Source organism: Mastomys coucha, unplaced genomic scaffold (assembly GCF_008632895.1).
Source record: "Mastomys coucha isolate ucsf_1 unplaced genomic scaffold, UCSF_Mcou_1 pScaffold1, whole genome shotgun sequence".
NCBI lineage: Eukaryota > Metazoa > Chordata > Mammalia > Rodentia > Muridae > Mastomys > Mastomys coucha.
The window spans coordinates 31,503,247-31,520,577 of NW_022196891.1; the positions used below are offsets into that span (position 1 = coordinate 31,503,247).

The following is a 17,331-nucleotide window of genomic DNA, read 5'->3' on the forward strand; positions in this document are numbered from 1 at the left end:
AGGACCACACCCTGAGGGGAGTGAGGGGTCTGAGGACCACACCCTGAGGGGAGTGAGGGGTCTGAGGAACCACAGCAGCTCCATGTAAGGAATGCCCTGCGTGCAACGGTCTCATTCCATCTCCAGCTATTTTTTCCTTGAAATGAAATTTCCTTGGGGACACATACAACAGATAACATGCAGCTCATCCAACCACTAGCCCTCATGTCTTCAAATTGTCTCCAGAAAAGCAAGACAGTAAGAGGACTATTATAGCAAGAAGGACTCCAGACAAGAACAAACCCAATAAAATCTGGAGCTGGGCAGTGGTGGCACACGCCTTTAATTCCAGCACTTGGGAAAAAAGAAAGAAAGCATAAGAAAAGCCGAAAGGAAAGCTATTTTTTTGGCCAAGAAAATGCTAGCAATTAAATAACTGCTTGATGAAACTATGAGAGTGACCAGACCAATTTGTTTTTTACAGACACCAAATACATTATACAAAAATGACTCCTTTTGTAATGAGGAATTATGTTTGTTCTCCACTTAAAAACATCTTCACAGTCTGTACTTCCACAGTCAATTTGGGGACTAGCAAAAATATTTCCATTTATTGTCATGACTGACTTTCCAGGGAAGCACACCGCCTCAGCATCCCATGCATGGCCCTCCCCTCCCCAACTGCACCTTATCTTTGTCATCCAGCAAAGCAGAGATCCGAGGGCTTGAGGAGGAACGGTAGATGGAAGAACCTCGATCCCGTAGGGTCTCCCTGGAATTGGCCACTTCACTCAGCATATTGTGGCTACCGGTTTTTCGGAGTCCCAGTCTCCATGACGAAGGAGATTCATCTTTAGGCTCTTCTGCCTTGTTGAAAAGACTGGACAACTATGGGGGAAGAAAAAGACAGGGAAAAAAGTTCTGGTGATCCAGTCTGTTTCACCCTACTTGATCCAGTTCATGGAGCAGCCTAGGTTGTACTAGAACGACCCCTGGAAGGCTGGCTGTCCTTGTGCCCATTTACTTGGCAGATGCTAGATGCTCACAGGGGCTCTTTCTTCAGAAGCCAGCAGTGAACTCCAATTCTTAGTGCTCCTACCCACAGACCTGCCCTGAGAAAGGAAGGAGCCTCTTTGCCGTCCTTGTGAAGCAGCACTGTCTTGGAGCACCAGCAAGATGTCCTCTGGTGACTCATTTTCTTTTGACATGCTGGTTACCTGAAAATAAGCTACTTTTCTTCTCTATGTCTTAATGTGTTTATCTGTAAAACTGTGATAATAAGCTTAATTCTCCCCTCTAATACAGTCTGGAGAAACAGGATGAGCTAATGAATAAATATATATAGAAAGGCAGTGTTCTTTCATGTGATGAGCTTATTATTTCCTCTTATTGAAAACAGATTTCTTTTTCTCACATAATATAATGTGATTACAGTTTCCCTTCTGTCTTCTTGCAGTTCCTCCTGACCCCACTCCCCATCTGGATCCCCTCCCTTTTTCTCTCTCATTAGTAAAAGCAAAACCAAAACCAAAAACAACAATAAAACAAAACAAAACAAAACAAAACAAAAAACAGGCCCTAAGTGCTAATCATAAAGTATAATGTAATAACAAAAACTAACATATTGGAATTGGACAAAACAAACAAACAAACAGAAGGAAAAGACCCAAGGAGAAAGTGTAAGAAGCGTTCCCACACTTAGGAATCCCATAAAAACATTAGACTGTTAGAATATACACAAAAAGTCTTTCTCGTTCAGCCCAGTGTATGCTGCCTCAGTCTCTGTAAGTTCATGTGACTTCTTGGTGCCTTCTCCCCTTTCTGGCTCTTACAGTGTTTCTGCCTCCTCTCCCAGGGGGTTCCCTGAGCCCTGAGGAGGGATTCAAAGAGACATCCCACCTCGGGCTGAGTGTACCAAGCTCTCTCAAGTGATGAGTTCAGTTTAAGTTCATGCTAATGGTGACCTCACAAAATTCTAACTACAATATTAAGAAAATAATCTATTTGATATTAAGAAGCAATTATTTCATTGAACAAGAAATTTTATAAGATAAACTTTTTAGAAGTAAGGTCACCATATTTCTTATTCTGTCTAGACAGAGTATCTTTCAAAGAGATCACTAGCTCACCACCACCACAATTTCATTAAAAAGAATTTTTAATATCAAAAAAGGAAGCATGAGTTGGGCATGGTGACACAAGCCTATAATTTTAGCATTTAGAAGATGAAGGTTGGTAGGTTGAGGTCATGCTTGGGCCAGCATGGCCTACGGCTACAGAAGACCCCATCTCAAAACCACAGGAGAGGAATAGGAAGTCTCCAGTGGGATACAGCTCCGTGGGAATATGCTTGTCTAGCATGCTCAAGATCCTACATACTAGTGTCAGCACAAAAACAAAACAACAAAGAAAATACTATATGAACAATTTTACATTGTCTTTAAATAAAGCAGGGAAACAGGCTAGAAATGTGGTTCAGTGGTAGAGTACTTGCTTAGCATATACAAAGCATATCCATGTAAGGTTGAATTCTGCAAAAACAGAGAAACATAGACAGGAAACATCATAGGCTAGCATTAACCAAAACCAGATCTTTATGGTATAACTGGTCCTTTGGATGCCAGGAGACTCCTTTTCCTAGGGTCCAGGACCTTTATAAAAAAAAAAACAAAAAAACAAAAAACAAAAAAAACCCTTGGCCAGGCCATAGTGGCACACTACGTAGTAGCCCAGCACTTGGGAGGCAGAGGCAGGTGGATTTCTGAGTTCGAGGCCAGCCTGGTCTACAGAGTGAGTTCCAAGATAGCCAGGGCTACACAGAGAAACCCTGTCTCGAAAAAAAAACAAAAAACAAACAAATAAAAAAAAAAACAAAACAAAAAAACACAAACCTTGGATCTTCCTTCCAAACTCAGGCCATCTTTGCTGCTTCACACTAAGCCAGTCATCTCCATCCACCTTCCTCTCCGATTTCCTCTCGTCTCCAGATGCCTGCCTTTTTATAAGCCACTGTGACTCTACTGGGACCCTTCCTCCTTTCCCAGTATTAAATAGAGGAAGTACGTGTGTCTGTATTTCTTAACTTGGTATTGTTCTTTTTTTTTTAGATTTATTTTATTTATTTAATGTGTATGAGTACACTGTAGCTGTACAGATGGCTGTGAGCTTTGTGTGGCTGCTGGGAATTGAACTCAGGACCTCTGCCGGCCCTGCTCGCTCTGGTGTAATTCACTGTAGCTGTCCTCAGACGCACCAGAAGAGGGCGCCAGATCTCATTATGGGTGATTGTGAGCCACCATGTGGTTGCTGGGATTTGAACTCAGGACCTTCGGAAGAGCAGCCAGTGCTCTTACCTGCTGAGCCATCTCACCAGCCCAGGTATTGTCCTTTTATAAAAAGTAGGAAGTGCACTCACATCTAGAAGTGGCAGCATCTGAGGGGCAGTGAATGGCTGGAGTAAGCAAGGTCTCTCTCTAACTAAAGCCTAGCTAATGAGTCACACGATGAGTCTAAAAATAAAGAAAGCTTGGCTAGGCGTTGCTTCATTTCCACTAAGGAGGCCAACTAAAAACCCAAGGCCAGAGAATTTTCCCAGTTGTCCATCCCACATACCTCAGACCTCTGCGCCAGAAGCCTAGTTTCTGAGAAGCCTGCGTAAAGTTGATTCAGGAATGCCTCTGGCATTTCAACAAGTCCTTCTCCTCCTTCCCTTACCCATCACACAGGACAACAACCTTACGCATAAGAGTAAAGTGTTCATGAGATGTAGAAAAAGGAATTGCCATAAAAATAGTCCTGGATGCTGTGTGTCTTCTACCCAGTCTACTTTGTACACAGTTATCTTTGTTTTCAATATGAAGAAAACAGGTAAAGCACAGAATCTGTTTGGTCTCAGGATACTTTCGTCCTGTTATTGAAACATCTTTGTAGACATATTGTTTGGTATTGGTTTTTAAAAGACACGAGGGGCGATGTTATGGACAGAATTTTTGTGTCCCTCCCTCTAAAATTCATACTGAAGCTTTAAGCATCAAGACTGCACCTGGAGCCTGAGTGGCAAAGAATGAAATCAACAGGGTAGCTGGCCCTTCTCAGGGGGAGACACTGGTGCTCTTTCTACATGGTAAGCTACAGGGAGAAGGTAGGCACCATCAACACAGGAAGATAGCCCTTATGAGTAACTGGACTGCCTAGCACATCGTTCTGGGAACTCTCCAGCCTCCAGAAACAGTTCTGGCGCAATTTCTATTTTTAAAGTCACAGTTTATAGTAATTTGGAGTAAGAGCCTAATACAGACAAGAATGTTCTCCTACTGTTTTACAAGAATGAGTCTTTGAGGCCTTTGTATTACTATAATACAGTGAAATAAACCTCAAAGCAATTCTGAAGTACTCACTCTCCTAGCTGAAGAGGCAGGGAAGGTGTTCTGAGCTGGGGCTGGGGTCTGCTCCATGATCCGACTCTTGCTTTCAGAGTTGGAATGGTTGACAGTGGCTTCTGGCTTTTTATCTGTTATTGAAGACAAGAGATGCAAAATCTTAGCGTGTATAAATCCTTTTCTACTAAGAAAAAAAGTGTTGCCATTATCAAAGCAGATTATTAGGCCATGGAATGCCTGGACTCACAGTAGAACAAATTCTAGTAACTACATGTAGGAAAAAATAAATTGAAGGATATCCTTATATTGGTAGGCTCCAACTTCCAATAAAAACCATCTCTACATCAATGCATGTATATAGTTATACTGTAAAAATTCATTGGTATAAAAAATCTGTTCAGTTTTGTAGGGAACTCAGCTGAGAAATAAATGCATATGAAATGCACACAGAAAATGCACATGCTAGACTTTGCTTTCTAGGTAATTATAATAAAAAGAAATAAGATACATTATAATAAAACACAAGATGATATAGTTGATTCAGATCAACAAGTGCTGTAAATTTTAAAGAAGGGTAGAATCTCTGAGGAAGAAAATAAGAAAGCTGCTCCAATCAGCCAGGGTTCTCTAAAAAGCTCCAGAGAAAGCTGACAGGCAGACTGATGGATGAATGGATGGTTGGCTGGCTGGATGAATGGATGGTTGGCTGGCTGGCTGGCTGGATGGATGGATGGTTGGTTAGATGGATGGATGGTTGGTTAGATGGATGGATGGATGGATAGATGGATAGATGGATGGATGGATGGATGGATGGATGGATGGATGGATGGATGGATGGATGGATGGGGAATGCTGACTCATATCATAGTCACACATCCACTGGTTAGTAACTGACTGGCCTAATTTAAGTAATGAGTAATTCTTGGGGTTGCAACAGGACCTAACAGTAGAAAGGATTTCAAACAATAGAGATTAAGTTGTAGAACTTTAGTCATAAAACTCACATAACTAGGAGTGGCCCAGCCCAGCAAGGATGTCAATCTGGCTGTATATCAATTAATAACTGGCATAGTGCCTGTACCTAGTGGCTATGATTCTGGAATTTATATTCTGAAAACAGATACAGAAATACATGGATCCTGTGGTAAATATAAGCTACATCCAACTGTGTGAAAGTAAGTTATGTAACATATTTAAAGCTCTATACTCTAACTAATCAGAGATTTTAATTCTTACCTAAAAGGAATTTTTATGAAGATTAGAAATAGCATTTTAAAACTACATAGCTCATTGGCTATTGTAAGCTTCTTTATGTTATTAATTCTATTGTTTGTAATTATTATAATTATCAAGGCATTTTTTAAGTGCTAAGTGCCAAGAAATCTAGTGTATTAGCCAAATGAAATAGATTGTTACAGTACTGGCTGGCGATGCATCACGCATCCCTGAACCTGTAGACTCAGGTAGTGTACTCTGCACACCATGTCGAGGCTTGGCCAGGAGACTTGCTCTGGCCTCTCAAACATCAGCAATGGAGACCCTCAGCCTTGCTCTCTATAACTATTTTCAGAATCCAGCTGCCACATGAAGAAATGGGGTCAGGCCTACTTGATGAGATGAGATCACTTACCCTAAACATCACAGCCAAACAACAGAAACATGAGCAAGGTCATCTGAGACCAACTCTTCCTCTATATGCAAACATGAAGAAGCACACCATTGCCTTAAGAAAAAGACAAGCTATGCAGCTGGTCCCTTCCCCAGTTACCAAGCCATAGACTAGAGTTCACAAAGAATCTTTTTTTTTTTTTTTAACTCCCTTTCCCTCACTAAGACAGTCTCATGTAGCTCAGTATGACATCACACCAGCTATGTAGCTGAGGGTGACTTTGAACTTCTGATCCTCCAGCTTCTACCTTCCAATTGCTAGAATTACAGGTGTGTGTTAGCAGGCCAGTTTTTATGCAGTGCTGGGGATCTAACCCGGGGCCTTGAATAAGCTAGGCAAGCACTCTACCCACTGAGCCATATCCTAGCTCAGCAGTTACTGTTTTAAACCATTAAGTTTGCAGGTGGTTTATTATGAAACAATAGAGAATTGATATACAAAATAGCTAAGTCAGACTAAAAAACAAGAGAGAAAATAGAATTTCTAATCAAAATGCTTATATTCACATTAATAATATTAATATGTAAGATACATGAAAACTATAATTTTTAAGAAGTTGTATCCATGGAGTTTTAAAAATGGAAGAAATGCAGTCAACAGGTATTTGTTTAATATCCACTCATGTGATGAGCAACATCAGGAAAGGCTTTGGTAAAACCCACTTCTGTGCACCAGCTAATACTTAAGGAACACCTACACAGAGAAGGCCATACGGCCCTCGGAAAGATAGAGAAGACACATAAGAATGTTCAAACACATCCAAAGATTATCCATTGGGACAGCAGAAAGGGCGAGGGGAAAAAAAAAAACAGAAAAATAGCTTAAATATTAAGTAGCATGAGAAAATTAATATAAAAGAATTTCAAACAAATAACTACTAAAATCAACCGGGGGCCCTGTAATCTATCTGATAATGTGGCAGAAGTTGATTTGAGCTGCGCTCTGAGACATGAGCACAGAACTACAGAAATGAGCAGAGGAATCTGCTCAAACCATCTGGCTCTGCTCACACCAGGCCACCAAACTGCTCACTAGGATAACTGGTGATTTTCTAACTGCTGTGTGATCCCTGCATGCTCCTGCCTCCCTACTGATCATCACTGCTGGCCTCTCTGAGGCAGAAATGCATGTCCTCTTGTCATACGCCTCTGTCTCCTTCACTAACATCAGCTCAGTTTCTAAACACAGAATGCCGAGATTCTTTCTCATCTCTGGGAACCTCGTACTTCTGTACAGGTTTTAATTATTATTATGTTTATATGTGTAAGCATTTGGCCTGCATAAATGTGTGCTGTATATGCAGCACACACCTGCCTAGTGAGCAGAGAAGCCTCTGAAACTAGAGTTCCAGATAGTTGTGAGCTGCTGCCATGGGAGCTGGGAACTGAATTTGGATCCTCTAAGTGCCCTTAACTGCTGAGCCATCTCTCCAGCCCCTCTTTTCTACAGTTTCATCTTTCACTTCTTATACAGACTTTCCACTGTCCCTTTCTGCTGTGTGGAGTTCCACACCCAGTGAGCAGTACTACTGGCTAGCTCTGAAACCTACTTCACCTCACACTGTACAGTGTCAATATCTCATTCTAAAAAAGGAGTAATAAAGACGTATGTCCCAAGGTATGGTTGTGAGGATTAAATAAAATTGCTTAAGTGTATTGCAAAGTAAAAAGCACTATGCAGAAATAAAGTTGTATTATAATCCCTAGAATAAGCCATAATCTTACCTACTAGTGACTACACTGACTGCATTTACTTCTCTCAGGTGAGCTATATTTTATTACATAGTGCTTTCTATTCCCCTACTAGGTATAGTCAACAAAACCGCTTAATGAATACGGGTGGTTGTCATATGCTGAAACCTGGAGTAAAATAGCAAACAAAGTATTCCCAGGAAAACTGATAAGTACGAGAACAAAAATAAGTGCACCACACTACAGAGAAAGAGTAAACAGCCCACGGGAGGAAAACACAGAAAGGGATTTATGTTACTTACTTGTCTCATAACAAAAGACCTGACAAAGCAACTTAAAGAAGGTGGTGCCGTGGCTTACACTTCTGGGATATACAGTCCACCACGGAAGGAAAGGTAGTGAAAGGTCAGGAGTAGAAGTGGCTGGCCACATCATGAACAGAGCTGGACAAATGCTCAGCTAGCCTTCTCTCTTTTTTATGTAGTCTAGAAACCCAACCTATGGGACAGGGCCACCCAAACTTATAGTGTATCTTCCCACCTCAACTATAACCTACTCTAGAAAGCCCTTACAGACATGACCCGTGAACCTGAGAAATCTGCCTCCAAAGTGAGTCTAGACCCCACCAAGTTGACACGAACAACCAGCCCAGTTCTAGGCTTGGGTGCTGAGGACTCAGTCCCTACTTACTATGTATACTCACTGAGAGGTGAATGGACCTTCACTGATGGATATGGACTGACACACTCAGAATTTGGTAGTACCCTCAGGAGATAATAGGACATGACCAGGGCACTGGGAGTATATTGTCTCTGACCCTTTTCTGTCTCTCTCTACTTCCAGGCTGTTATGCCAAGAGCAGCTATGGTTTACCACATCCAACCCATCCCTTGCCATTCTTTAAACACAGTTCTGAAACATGGAGGCAGTTGACTGTGGACTGAAACCTTGAAATCATGAGCCAAAATGAATCCTCCCTCACTTTCCAGTTTCTCTCGGGTACTTGTTGCTGTAATAAAGGAGAGTTAATACAGGCTCCAGTTGTTTTAACTTTCTGTACCAGAAAAATACTTTGATCTTCTAGACCCTACACATTCTAAAAGAATTCACCCAGCAAGTATTTATGATTGTATGAAGTGAATTCAAAGGTACAAATAAACATTCAAGGCCAGGAACAGTGAGGTCATATCTGAGAAAATCAAGCAATTCAATTTAGCTACAGTATGCCCTTGCCTATGCAGGGCACTGGGAATGTCTGTTGGAGCCAGACTATCAGAAGCTTTGAAGGCTAGGCTACAGGTTTAGAACTTATTCTGCAAACAAAGACTGAATGAGGGACCTGGCCATAGAAGATTTCTGAACAGAAGAATACTTTAATCATGAGGGTATTGTCAATGTTTTATTCCAATAGCAGTATGGGCATAGTCTATGTACTAGTTTATATAAATGTGAAACAAACTAAGAGGTTTGAGAGGAGGGAACCTCAATTAAAAAACTGTCCCTAGCCAGGCAATGGTAGTACATACCTTTGATCCTAGCACTTGAGAGGCAGATGTAGGCTATGTCTGTGAGTTCAAGGCCAGCCTGGTCTACAGAGTGTGTTCTAGGACAGTCAGGGCTACACAGAGAAACACTGTTTTAGGAAGAAAATAAAAGGGGGAAGAGGAAGGAAGAAGGAAGAAGGAGAAGGAATGAGAGGAGGAAAAGAAAGAAGAAACAGAGGGGGAGAGGAAGAGAGGCAGTGGGGGACAGGGAGAAGGGGAGAAAATGCTTCCCTAAGATGAGGCTATAGGCAAGCCTCCTGCACAAGCCTGCTGTGTAAGCCTGTTGTGCATTTTCCTAATTAGTAAGTGATGGGGAGGGCCCAGCTCATTGTGAGTCGTGCCATCCCCTGCCCTGACTTCCTTCTGTTGATGGATATGGATATGGAAGTATAAAACCTTCTCCTGAACAACTTGCTTTTTGTCATGATGGTTAGGAATAAGACCAGAGGCAGGAGTGTAAATCAGGAAGCAAAAGCATCAGTTTGAGTAGCTTCCTCCCATTTTCCTATTATCATAGTGGCTAACAAGAAGATATAACATAGAGAAAGCCTAAATATGAATTCCAGACACTGCGTGAAAGCTAGACTAGGAGGGTCCTCAGTAAATAATACAAATAACAAAAACTACACATTTGTAACTTTTGATGGATGTAATACCAGCATTTCCAGAACAAGCCACAAATGATTAATAACAGATTTTTTTTAATTTTAAGAGGCTATAGAGATGGATAAACAGTCAACAGCACTGACCGCTCTTCCAGAAAACTCGGGTTCCATTTCCAACACCCACATGGCACTCACAACCATCTGTAACTCCAGTTCCAAGGGATCTGAAGCAGTCTTCTGGCCTCTACAGGTACTGCATGCATGTGGTGCACAGATACGCATGCAAAACACCACATACATAAAAATAATAAAACACTTGAATGGAAATCTAAGGCCCTGTGAATATACAGTCAATTCTCCTTACTGAAAAGTTACCTGATGCCGGCCTTGCGTATAAAACTCTATCGTTCTTTGGTGACAGTGAATGAGCTTCAGATTAAGACATGAAAAAGGGCAGTATTTGCCCAAGATTGTGAGAACTATCAGCAAAGCCGAACACCTGAGATACAGCTTCAGCTCTTCAACCTACCACAAAGGAAGCTAAAACCTTGACCTAGACTCTTTTCCTTTTTCACATCTGTGTTCTTACATTTTTATCACTCCTAAGCAGTATAGTATACACTGTACCAGGTAATATAAGCAACAGAAAGACAGTTTGAAGCACACAGGCAGGTGTACACAGGTTCTACATAAACACTATGCATATATATAAATATATATATATAAATGAATGGATGAATGAATGGGAGACTTGTACATTCAAAGACTTTGGTTGACAATCATCCATGCACATGAAGGATAAATGTATATATTATTAATGAGGACAATAAAAGTAAGTCTGATTTGTTCTTTCATTTAATTCCCTCACTCCTCACTCAGAAACTGAAGAAACTTTACAAAAAAAAAAAAAAAAAAAAAAAAAAAAAAAAAACTAGGGTTCAGTTTAGAGAAGCAAAAATCACATAATAACTAAATGCAAATTTTTACCAGTGTGTTGAAAATATTAGCTCTCTTGCGCTTGCCTCTCTCTCTTGCATCTTGCTCTCTTGCTCCCTCTCTCTCTCCATTCCTTTGCCCCCTCTTTTCACATGCCATGGCCGGCCTCTACTTCTCTACTCTCTCTCCCTCTCTGTCTTTCTCTGCCTCTACTACCCCCTTAACTACCCTCCCTATGTCCTGAATAAACTCTATTCTATACTTCAAAAAGAAAAGAAAAGAAAAAAAAATATTAACTCCAAGCCCTATAAACCTCATGCACATCAGCACACTGGCTTGTCGGCATCTATCAATCTAAAGGCAGGACTCCTGATTCCTTCATGCAGGGTTTCTTCACGTACCTTATCATACGGCTGTCAGAACTGGCAGGTATATTTAACTGAGCTCAAGGCTTTTATAAGCATATTGTCATTAGCAATTCAATTTCTTGGGAACTACTTTAAGCTCTCTCTGGAAGCCTGTGAGGCCTGACCCCCGACAGGCAGTCCACAGGAAGGGCCTCTCTCGGCCTTACCTGCCTTGGAAGCCTGTGAGACCTGACCCCCTGACAGGCAGTCCACAGGAAGGGCCTCTCTCGGCCTTACCTGCCTTGGAAGCCTGTGAGGCCTGACCCCGGACAGGCAGTCCACAGGAAGGGCCTCGGCCTTACCTGCCGTGGAAGCCTGTGAGGCCTGAGCCTGACAGGCAGTCCACGGGAAGGGCCTCGGCCTTACCTGCCTTGGAAGCCTGTGAGGCCTGAGCCTGACAGGCAGTCCATGGGAAGGGCCTCGGCCTTACCTGCCTTGGAAGCCTGTGAGGCCTGATCCTGACAGGCAGTCCACAGGAAGGGCCTTGGCCTTACCTGCCTCCTTCTCAGTTTCTGACTCAGAAACTTCATCTTCCCCTTCCTCTTCCTCTGAGCTGGAGCTGCTGGATTCTTTGTTTTCTTCCTCTGTTTCTTGGGACTTGGGGATCTCTTCTTCATAAAGCATCTTCTCTTTGCTAAATTAAAAGTACAATTTGAAAGCAATTCAGAAATGACACAAACCATTTAAGTTTGCTGACAGTCAAATATAATAAAAGGGAACAAATCTATAAATCTGTATGTAGAAGCAACAGTAAAAACGTGAAGATCCTTCTTATACCTGTGTGTTGTTCTCTTGGACCTCAGCTTTTCAACAGTGTAAGGTTTATTACTAACTTTTGAGTATGACTCAAGAATACTTTGTCTATTCAACGCATAGAAGAGAACCATGAATAACAAGGACAAGATGGTAGCAGGGCAGATAAATGTTTTTAAAAATCATCACACAAGCCTTCGCTGAGTTCTATTACATCTCACAAACCTTGCTAGGGACTGAAATGGTGGTAAATAATGAGAAAAAATTCTGAGCTGAGGAAACCCCTGTATAATCAGGGAAGCAGGCAGGACTAAGAACCCCCAGGCTAGGATAGAAGAGATGCTGCTGCCAGTACAGTCTCTCAGTGTCACGCATATTCATCCATCCTCAGGGCCCCAGCTCAGTACTACCTCCCCCTGTCCACAAACATTCCATACTTTGAAACTCATTTGACTTAAATGAAACACTGAATCATCTTAATATAAAAATTCTCAATACACGCACATGCAAACACACACATACACAGACATGCACACAGAGCATCAAGCACATGCACACACATACACACACAGGCATACACACTGCACACACACACATACACAGGCATACACACAGAGCATCAAGCACATTGCATTCCTTGCATACAAGTAAGCTTGTTTCTTACTTCTTAAAAAGTCCACTCTGAAACTTGCTATTCAGGTCTGACTCGATGAGTTTATTCCGTTTCTCCTTTTCACTTCGAAGCTGGGAATTGAGACAATAGAGAGAAAAGGGGAAAAGTTGACAATTTGTGAAAAATCAGTAGTATTGAGAAGGCCCAAATTGGTACTATCATTCTGAAAAAAGAAAAAATAGAAAACAAGACATAAGCCAAACAGGAAAAAGAAAAAGAGGATAAACACACCATCAACTTGCACACTACTTTCTCCTTGGAAGAAAGTAAAGTAACAGAAGAAAATTCTTGTCTAAAGTAGAAGAGGAAACTATGCTGCTGGAGATTCATGAAAATTATCCCTTCAAAATCCCAAAGCATACCTTAATACAAAGAAAAAAAAGCCTAGCCTATTAGGGTAAGGAGCCAAGAGCAACCCGGGAAGCATGCTTTATGACTCATAGCAGAATAAGTTAGCAAAATTCTAAAGAAATCACAGATACTATATGGAAATAAGTCCTTAGGGGGAAATGCTCTGGTACTTAGCTGCATATCTAGACAAAATATACTTCTATCTGAAGGGGGTAGTATTGCTGCTAAGGTCGTGTTCCCCAATTGGCTCTTGATTTGTCAGTAAAGAAAGCCAGGGGTCAATTGCTGGGCAAAGGTACAGGCAGGTCTTTTGAGTCCCAGGAAGAAAAGGCAGATGCAAGGAAGGAGAGAGAGGTCTTTCTGCCATGCTTTGGAGGAAGAAGAACACATCAACCATATGTTCTTGGGGGACTGGGGCCTGTGGCCTCCACTATGAGGGATGGGGGAGGGTGGGCAAGGATGTTTGGCAAGGGGTTAGGTGGGACTAACCACTGAAGTTTAGGGCAAGTGGAGAGACCTAGATAATAAATTGGTAAAGGCACGATTTTCCAGGCAGAAAACAGTTAACACCCAGCAATTGTGCCTAGAAGGCAAGTTGTAAAGTAACAAACTGTGTGCATTTCATCCATAGATTCAGGGAAGCTGGCAAGGGGCTGGTAACATGGTCAACACCCACAGCTAAAGATGAGGAGAGCAAAAGGGACGACTGGAGGGAGCTGGTAGCACAGCTGAACTGGGAGCAAAAGGCAGTAGCATAAAACTACACGTAACATATCCTAAAGTTTTGTAGAAGACAGAGACAAACACTGTCCCCTTTAGAGCAGCAAGGTTTTGTAGAGAAGCTGGGCCTGAGTGTACAGGCCGTCATACTGGTTACTAGGAAGGTTCAGGCAGAAAGACTGTAAATTCAGACTAGCCTAGGCTGAGGAATGAAATCAATGGTTGAGGGGAAATATCATTTATGTCTAAATCCCAATTATGTTAGTTAAAGGGCGTATATGTTTATGTGAGTATAAAAATGACCTCAGATGATAAAACAAAAACACAAAACTTAACTTTGCAAAATGGAGCGCTAGGCTAAGGAAGGCTGATGCTGCTAACAGTGGTGTCAACACTGCCTTTGGATTGTGCTACCACACACGTGATCCTGAATACTCAGCAGAGAAAACATGAACCATACATTGTCTGACGTTCATGTATGTAGCTTTCTAACTGAGCCTAAATTAACAAGAATCACTGTTTCAATAGTCAGTCATGATACAAACACCCCTCATTAGACACCTTGATTTGTGTCTCACCAGAGACATATAGTTCTGAATCAAAACCTACACTATTTCCTACAGTTGTCCTAAACGTAAGTTCCCACACCCTACACTACATGTGAATGCGGGGAAAAGGAAAGCCAGTATTGCTGGTCTTGTTTCTTTCCTACACTAGGTTTATTCCCATCCAATTACTCACTAGCAGAAGATGTGAGTAGGCTTTCCATCCATATATGCAGCTCTTCTGCAGAGTACTAGGCAGAGAGGCAGGTAAAATCAATAAGGGCTTTAAAGTAAGGAGGAAAGGGAAGAGTCCTAAAGTCCGGATGTTTTCTCGATCTGATATAAGTATGAATCACTACTAACCAAGTACTGCCCAACACCATGTGACAATTGTGTAATATTACCTTGTTAAGAAAGACATACAGTAGGACATTCATGGCTCACACTTTTAATCCCAGCACTCGAGAGGCAGAGGAAAGTGGATTTCTGAGTTCAAGGCCAGCCTGGTCTACAGAGTGAGTTCCAAGACAGTCAGGGCTATACAGAGAAACCCTGTCTTGGAAAAGGGGGTGGGGGGGGGAGGTTCTTCTCTGTAATGGACTCTAGCTGCCTGAAGGCTATTTTATGTAGCCTTTTACAACATGGTGTTTCAAACAAACTGTTGATAATTTCTGGAGGGAGCAACATCTGTAAAATGTAGATGCATCCAGTTCAACACTGGACAAATGGCACTGAAGCATGGGGCTGAGACCCCCGGAGTAACTGTTAGCTACTAGGCAAGCTGTGACGGCATCGACCACTTACCACATCTTGCTTCTTCTGAAGCATCTCCAGGTGCTCCACAAGACCTTCATCAGCCACATCAAATGGTGTCTGGCCCTAGCAGAATACAGGGCACCATGACAGATAGAAAACAGGAACAGCAGTAATGTGACCTCTTCAGGGTCTGTTCTCTATTTACTTACTGACTTTTATTCCTATAATATAAGCTGAATCTCCTTTACCTGAAACGCTTAGGACCAGAAGTGCTTTGATTTTAGAATATATGCATATATACACATACACACATATACATATACACACAGTCATCTTCAGACTAAGACTTAAGTATACATATAAAATTTATTTTTTCACATACATTATACAAATGTAGTCCAATGATAATTTCTTTTAATGTTTTAAATAATTGTGTGTTTTCATGGTCTGGAATTTTCTACTTGGGGCATCATATAAGTAATCATTAAGACTGCGATTATGAATATTTCAGATTTCAGACTTGGGTTGGAGATGCCCAGCCTATAGCTGCCTCCCTGATTTGTCTAATCTACACTGAGATGCCTTTATGAGTCACAGAGAAGATATTTTAAGAAACAGCAAATCCTTCAAACACAGAGTTCTGTGGCGTAAAACAGTTCTAATGCTTATGGCCTCTTGACAAATAGACTAAGTGTTATAAAGTATTATTGTGATGATAAATACAGTAAATGCCCTTGGGTCACACTCACACTGAAGACTAACAGACTAACAGGAATGATCTCCCTTTAAGGAAGAGGAAGGAAGCCAGCAAGCTACTTCTTTTAGGAAACACAGGAACAATTACATACTCTGTGTTGGCTAAGAATAAGATCAGGACTCAGGAGTTATGTAAGAAGGACAGGACCATGTGTCTGGATTCTAGAAAAATCAAGAGACATAGGGATGAGTCTCAGGGTTCTAGGTTGTTTGAAGTGAGGCTGATAGGACTGCTTTTAGTTAAAATGGAACAATCATTGCCATTACAGATTGTTCCTAAAGGAGAACACTGTGCCAATAACTCAGCAGTTAAAAGACTCAAGAATATTTCATACCTCACCATAGACAAGGACCTTAGGCCTCTCGAAGTTCATTTGTCCTCAAGAGCAATTACCTTTTTTTTTCCTGTTTTTTTTAGGGGCTTCAACACAAGTAGACGCAGATGACTTGGTTGGTCTTTTATGTTGCTTCAGAACATTTCCCGAGAGAATAAGCAGTGGAGCCAGGAGCTGGAGGACATCACAGCCCCAGTGCAGTCCTGGACACTGACCAGAGACTTCAAGCCTGTGCTAGGCACCCAGCCACCTGATCTCATTGCCCTTTTCGAGGTTTAAGCTCACTAACCAGTTTGTTCCGGATATCCATGTCACAGAGTGCTTCTGCCAGGGTGGAGCAAGCCTCTTTTACTCCCCAGTGCGCAGCTGCATGGAGAGGAGTCCAGCCATCATGATCCTGAACATTGAGTTCATAGCCAGCCTGAATGAGAAGCCTAGAAGAAAACCCAAAAGGGATGTCTATGGCCTGATTTTATAGTTTTCCACCAAACAAGCTATCACTCCACTAATATCTCAGACAGCCCGTGATTTCTTCTGCCTTCTAAGGGATAGCCTACAATGCGTACTACCACTTTGAGCATCGCTTACAATCTTCACTAAACTGTAAGGTTATACATACAGCATTCCCTACACATATCCATGTTACACGGTACTGGTTAGTCTTTGTCAACTTGATACAAACATGTATTCTGGAAATCTTGTCAACACTAACACCAAGAGTCAGATAAGCCATCCTGGAGGAATCAGTCCCTCTTTCTACCATGTAGGGGACTGAATTTATATCTTCAGGTTTAGCAGCGGATGCTTTTATCCAGGGAGCCATCTACATACACACACACACACACACACACACACACACACACACACACGAGCATGTGTACATGTATGCAGGCAGGCATGTTCCACTCTCTAATTCTCTTACAAAAGTTGGATACTACATATTCAAGATCTATAATTGACCTAATGAGCCCAGAAACTGTCTAAATCATAGAACCAGAAGGGTCACAAGTCTGTATAGTCATAGAGGAGGAGGCTTCAGGAGAGCCAATGACAAGTCACAGAGCTGAAAGAGGTCTTCCTGTGTCATTCTGCCTCAAGTCTATCTAATGTCATACATACGAGGAAGAGTGACAGTATGAGAGGAATGAGGACCACCTATGAAGGAACACCAGCAAAACAAGAGGAAACTGACAACCAGAAAATACACCTTGCTTCTGAAACTCCCATTCCCT

At 41.8% G+C, this 17,331-nt stretch overlaps 1 protein-coding gene across 10 annotated transcripts in view; it reads right to left on the reverse strand.

Moving 5' to 3' along the window:
- Ppp1r12b (protein phosphatase 1 regulatory subunit 12B) overlaps positions 1–17,331 on the reverse strand; it is a 188,583-nt gene that overhangs the window by 121,704 nt on the left and 49,548 nt on the right. For all 10 annotated transcript variants that reach the window (XR_004122318.1, XR_004122320.1, XM_031383432.1 and 7 more), the window contains exons 5-10: positions 16,389–16,533; positions 15,057–15,131; positions 12,628–12,707; positions 11,705–11,844; positions 4,377–4,489; positions 667–867 (exon numbers count right to left, since the gene is read on the reverse strand). Coding sequence is in view for 8 of the 10 variants with exons in the window: in XM_031383432.1 (XP_031239292.1) it covers positions 667–867; positions 4,377–4,489; positions 11,705–11,844; positions 12,628–12,707; positions 15,057–15,131; positions 16,389–16,533 (754 nt within the window). In the remaining 2 variants the exon portion in view is untranslated. The remainder of the gene's footprint in view (positions 1–666; positions 868–4,376; positions 4,490–11,704; positions 11,845–12,627; positions 12,708–15,056; positions 15,132–16,388; positions 16,534–17,331) is intronic.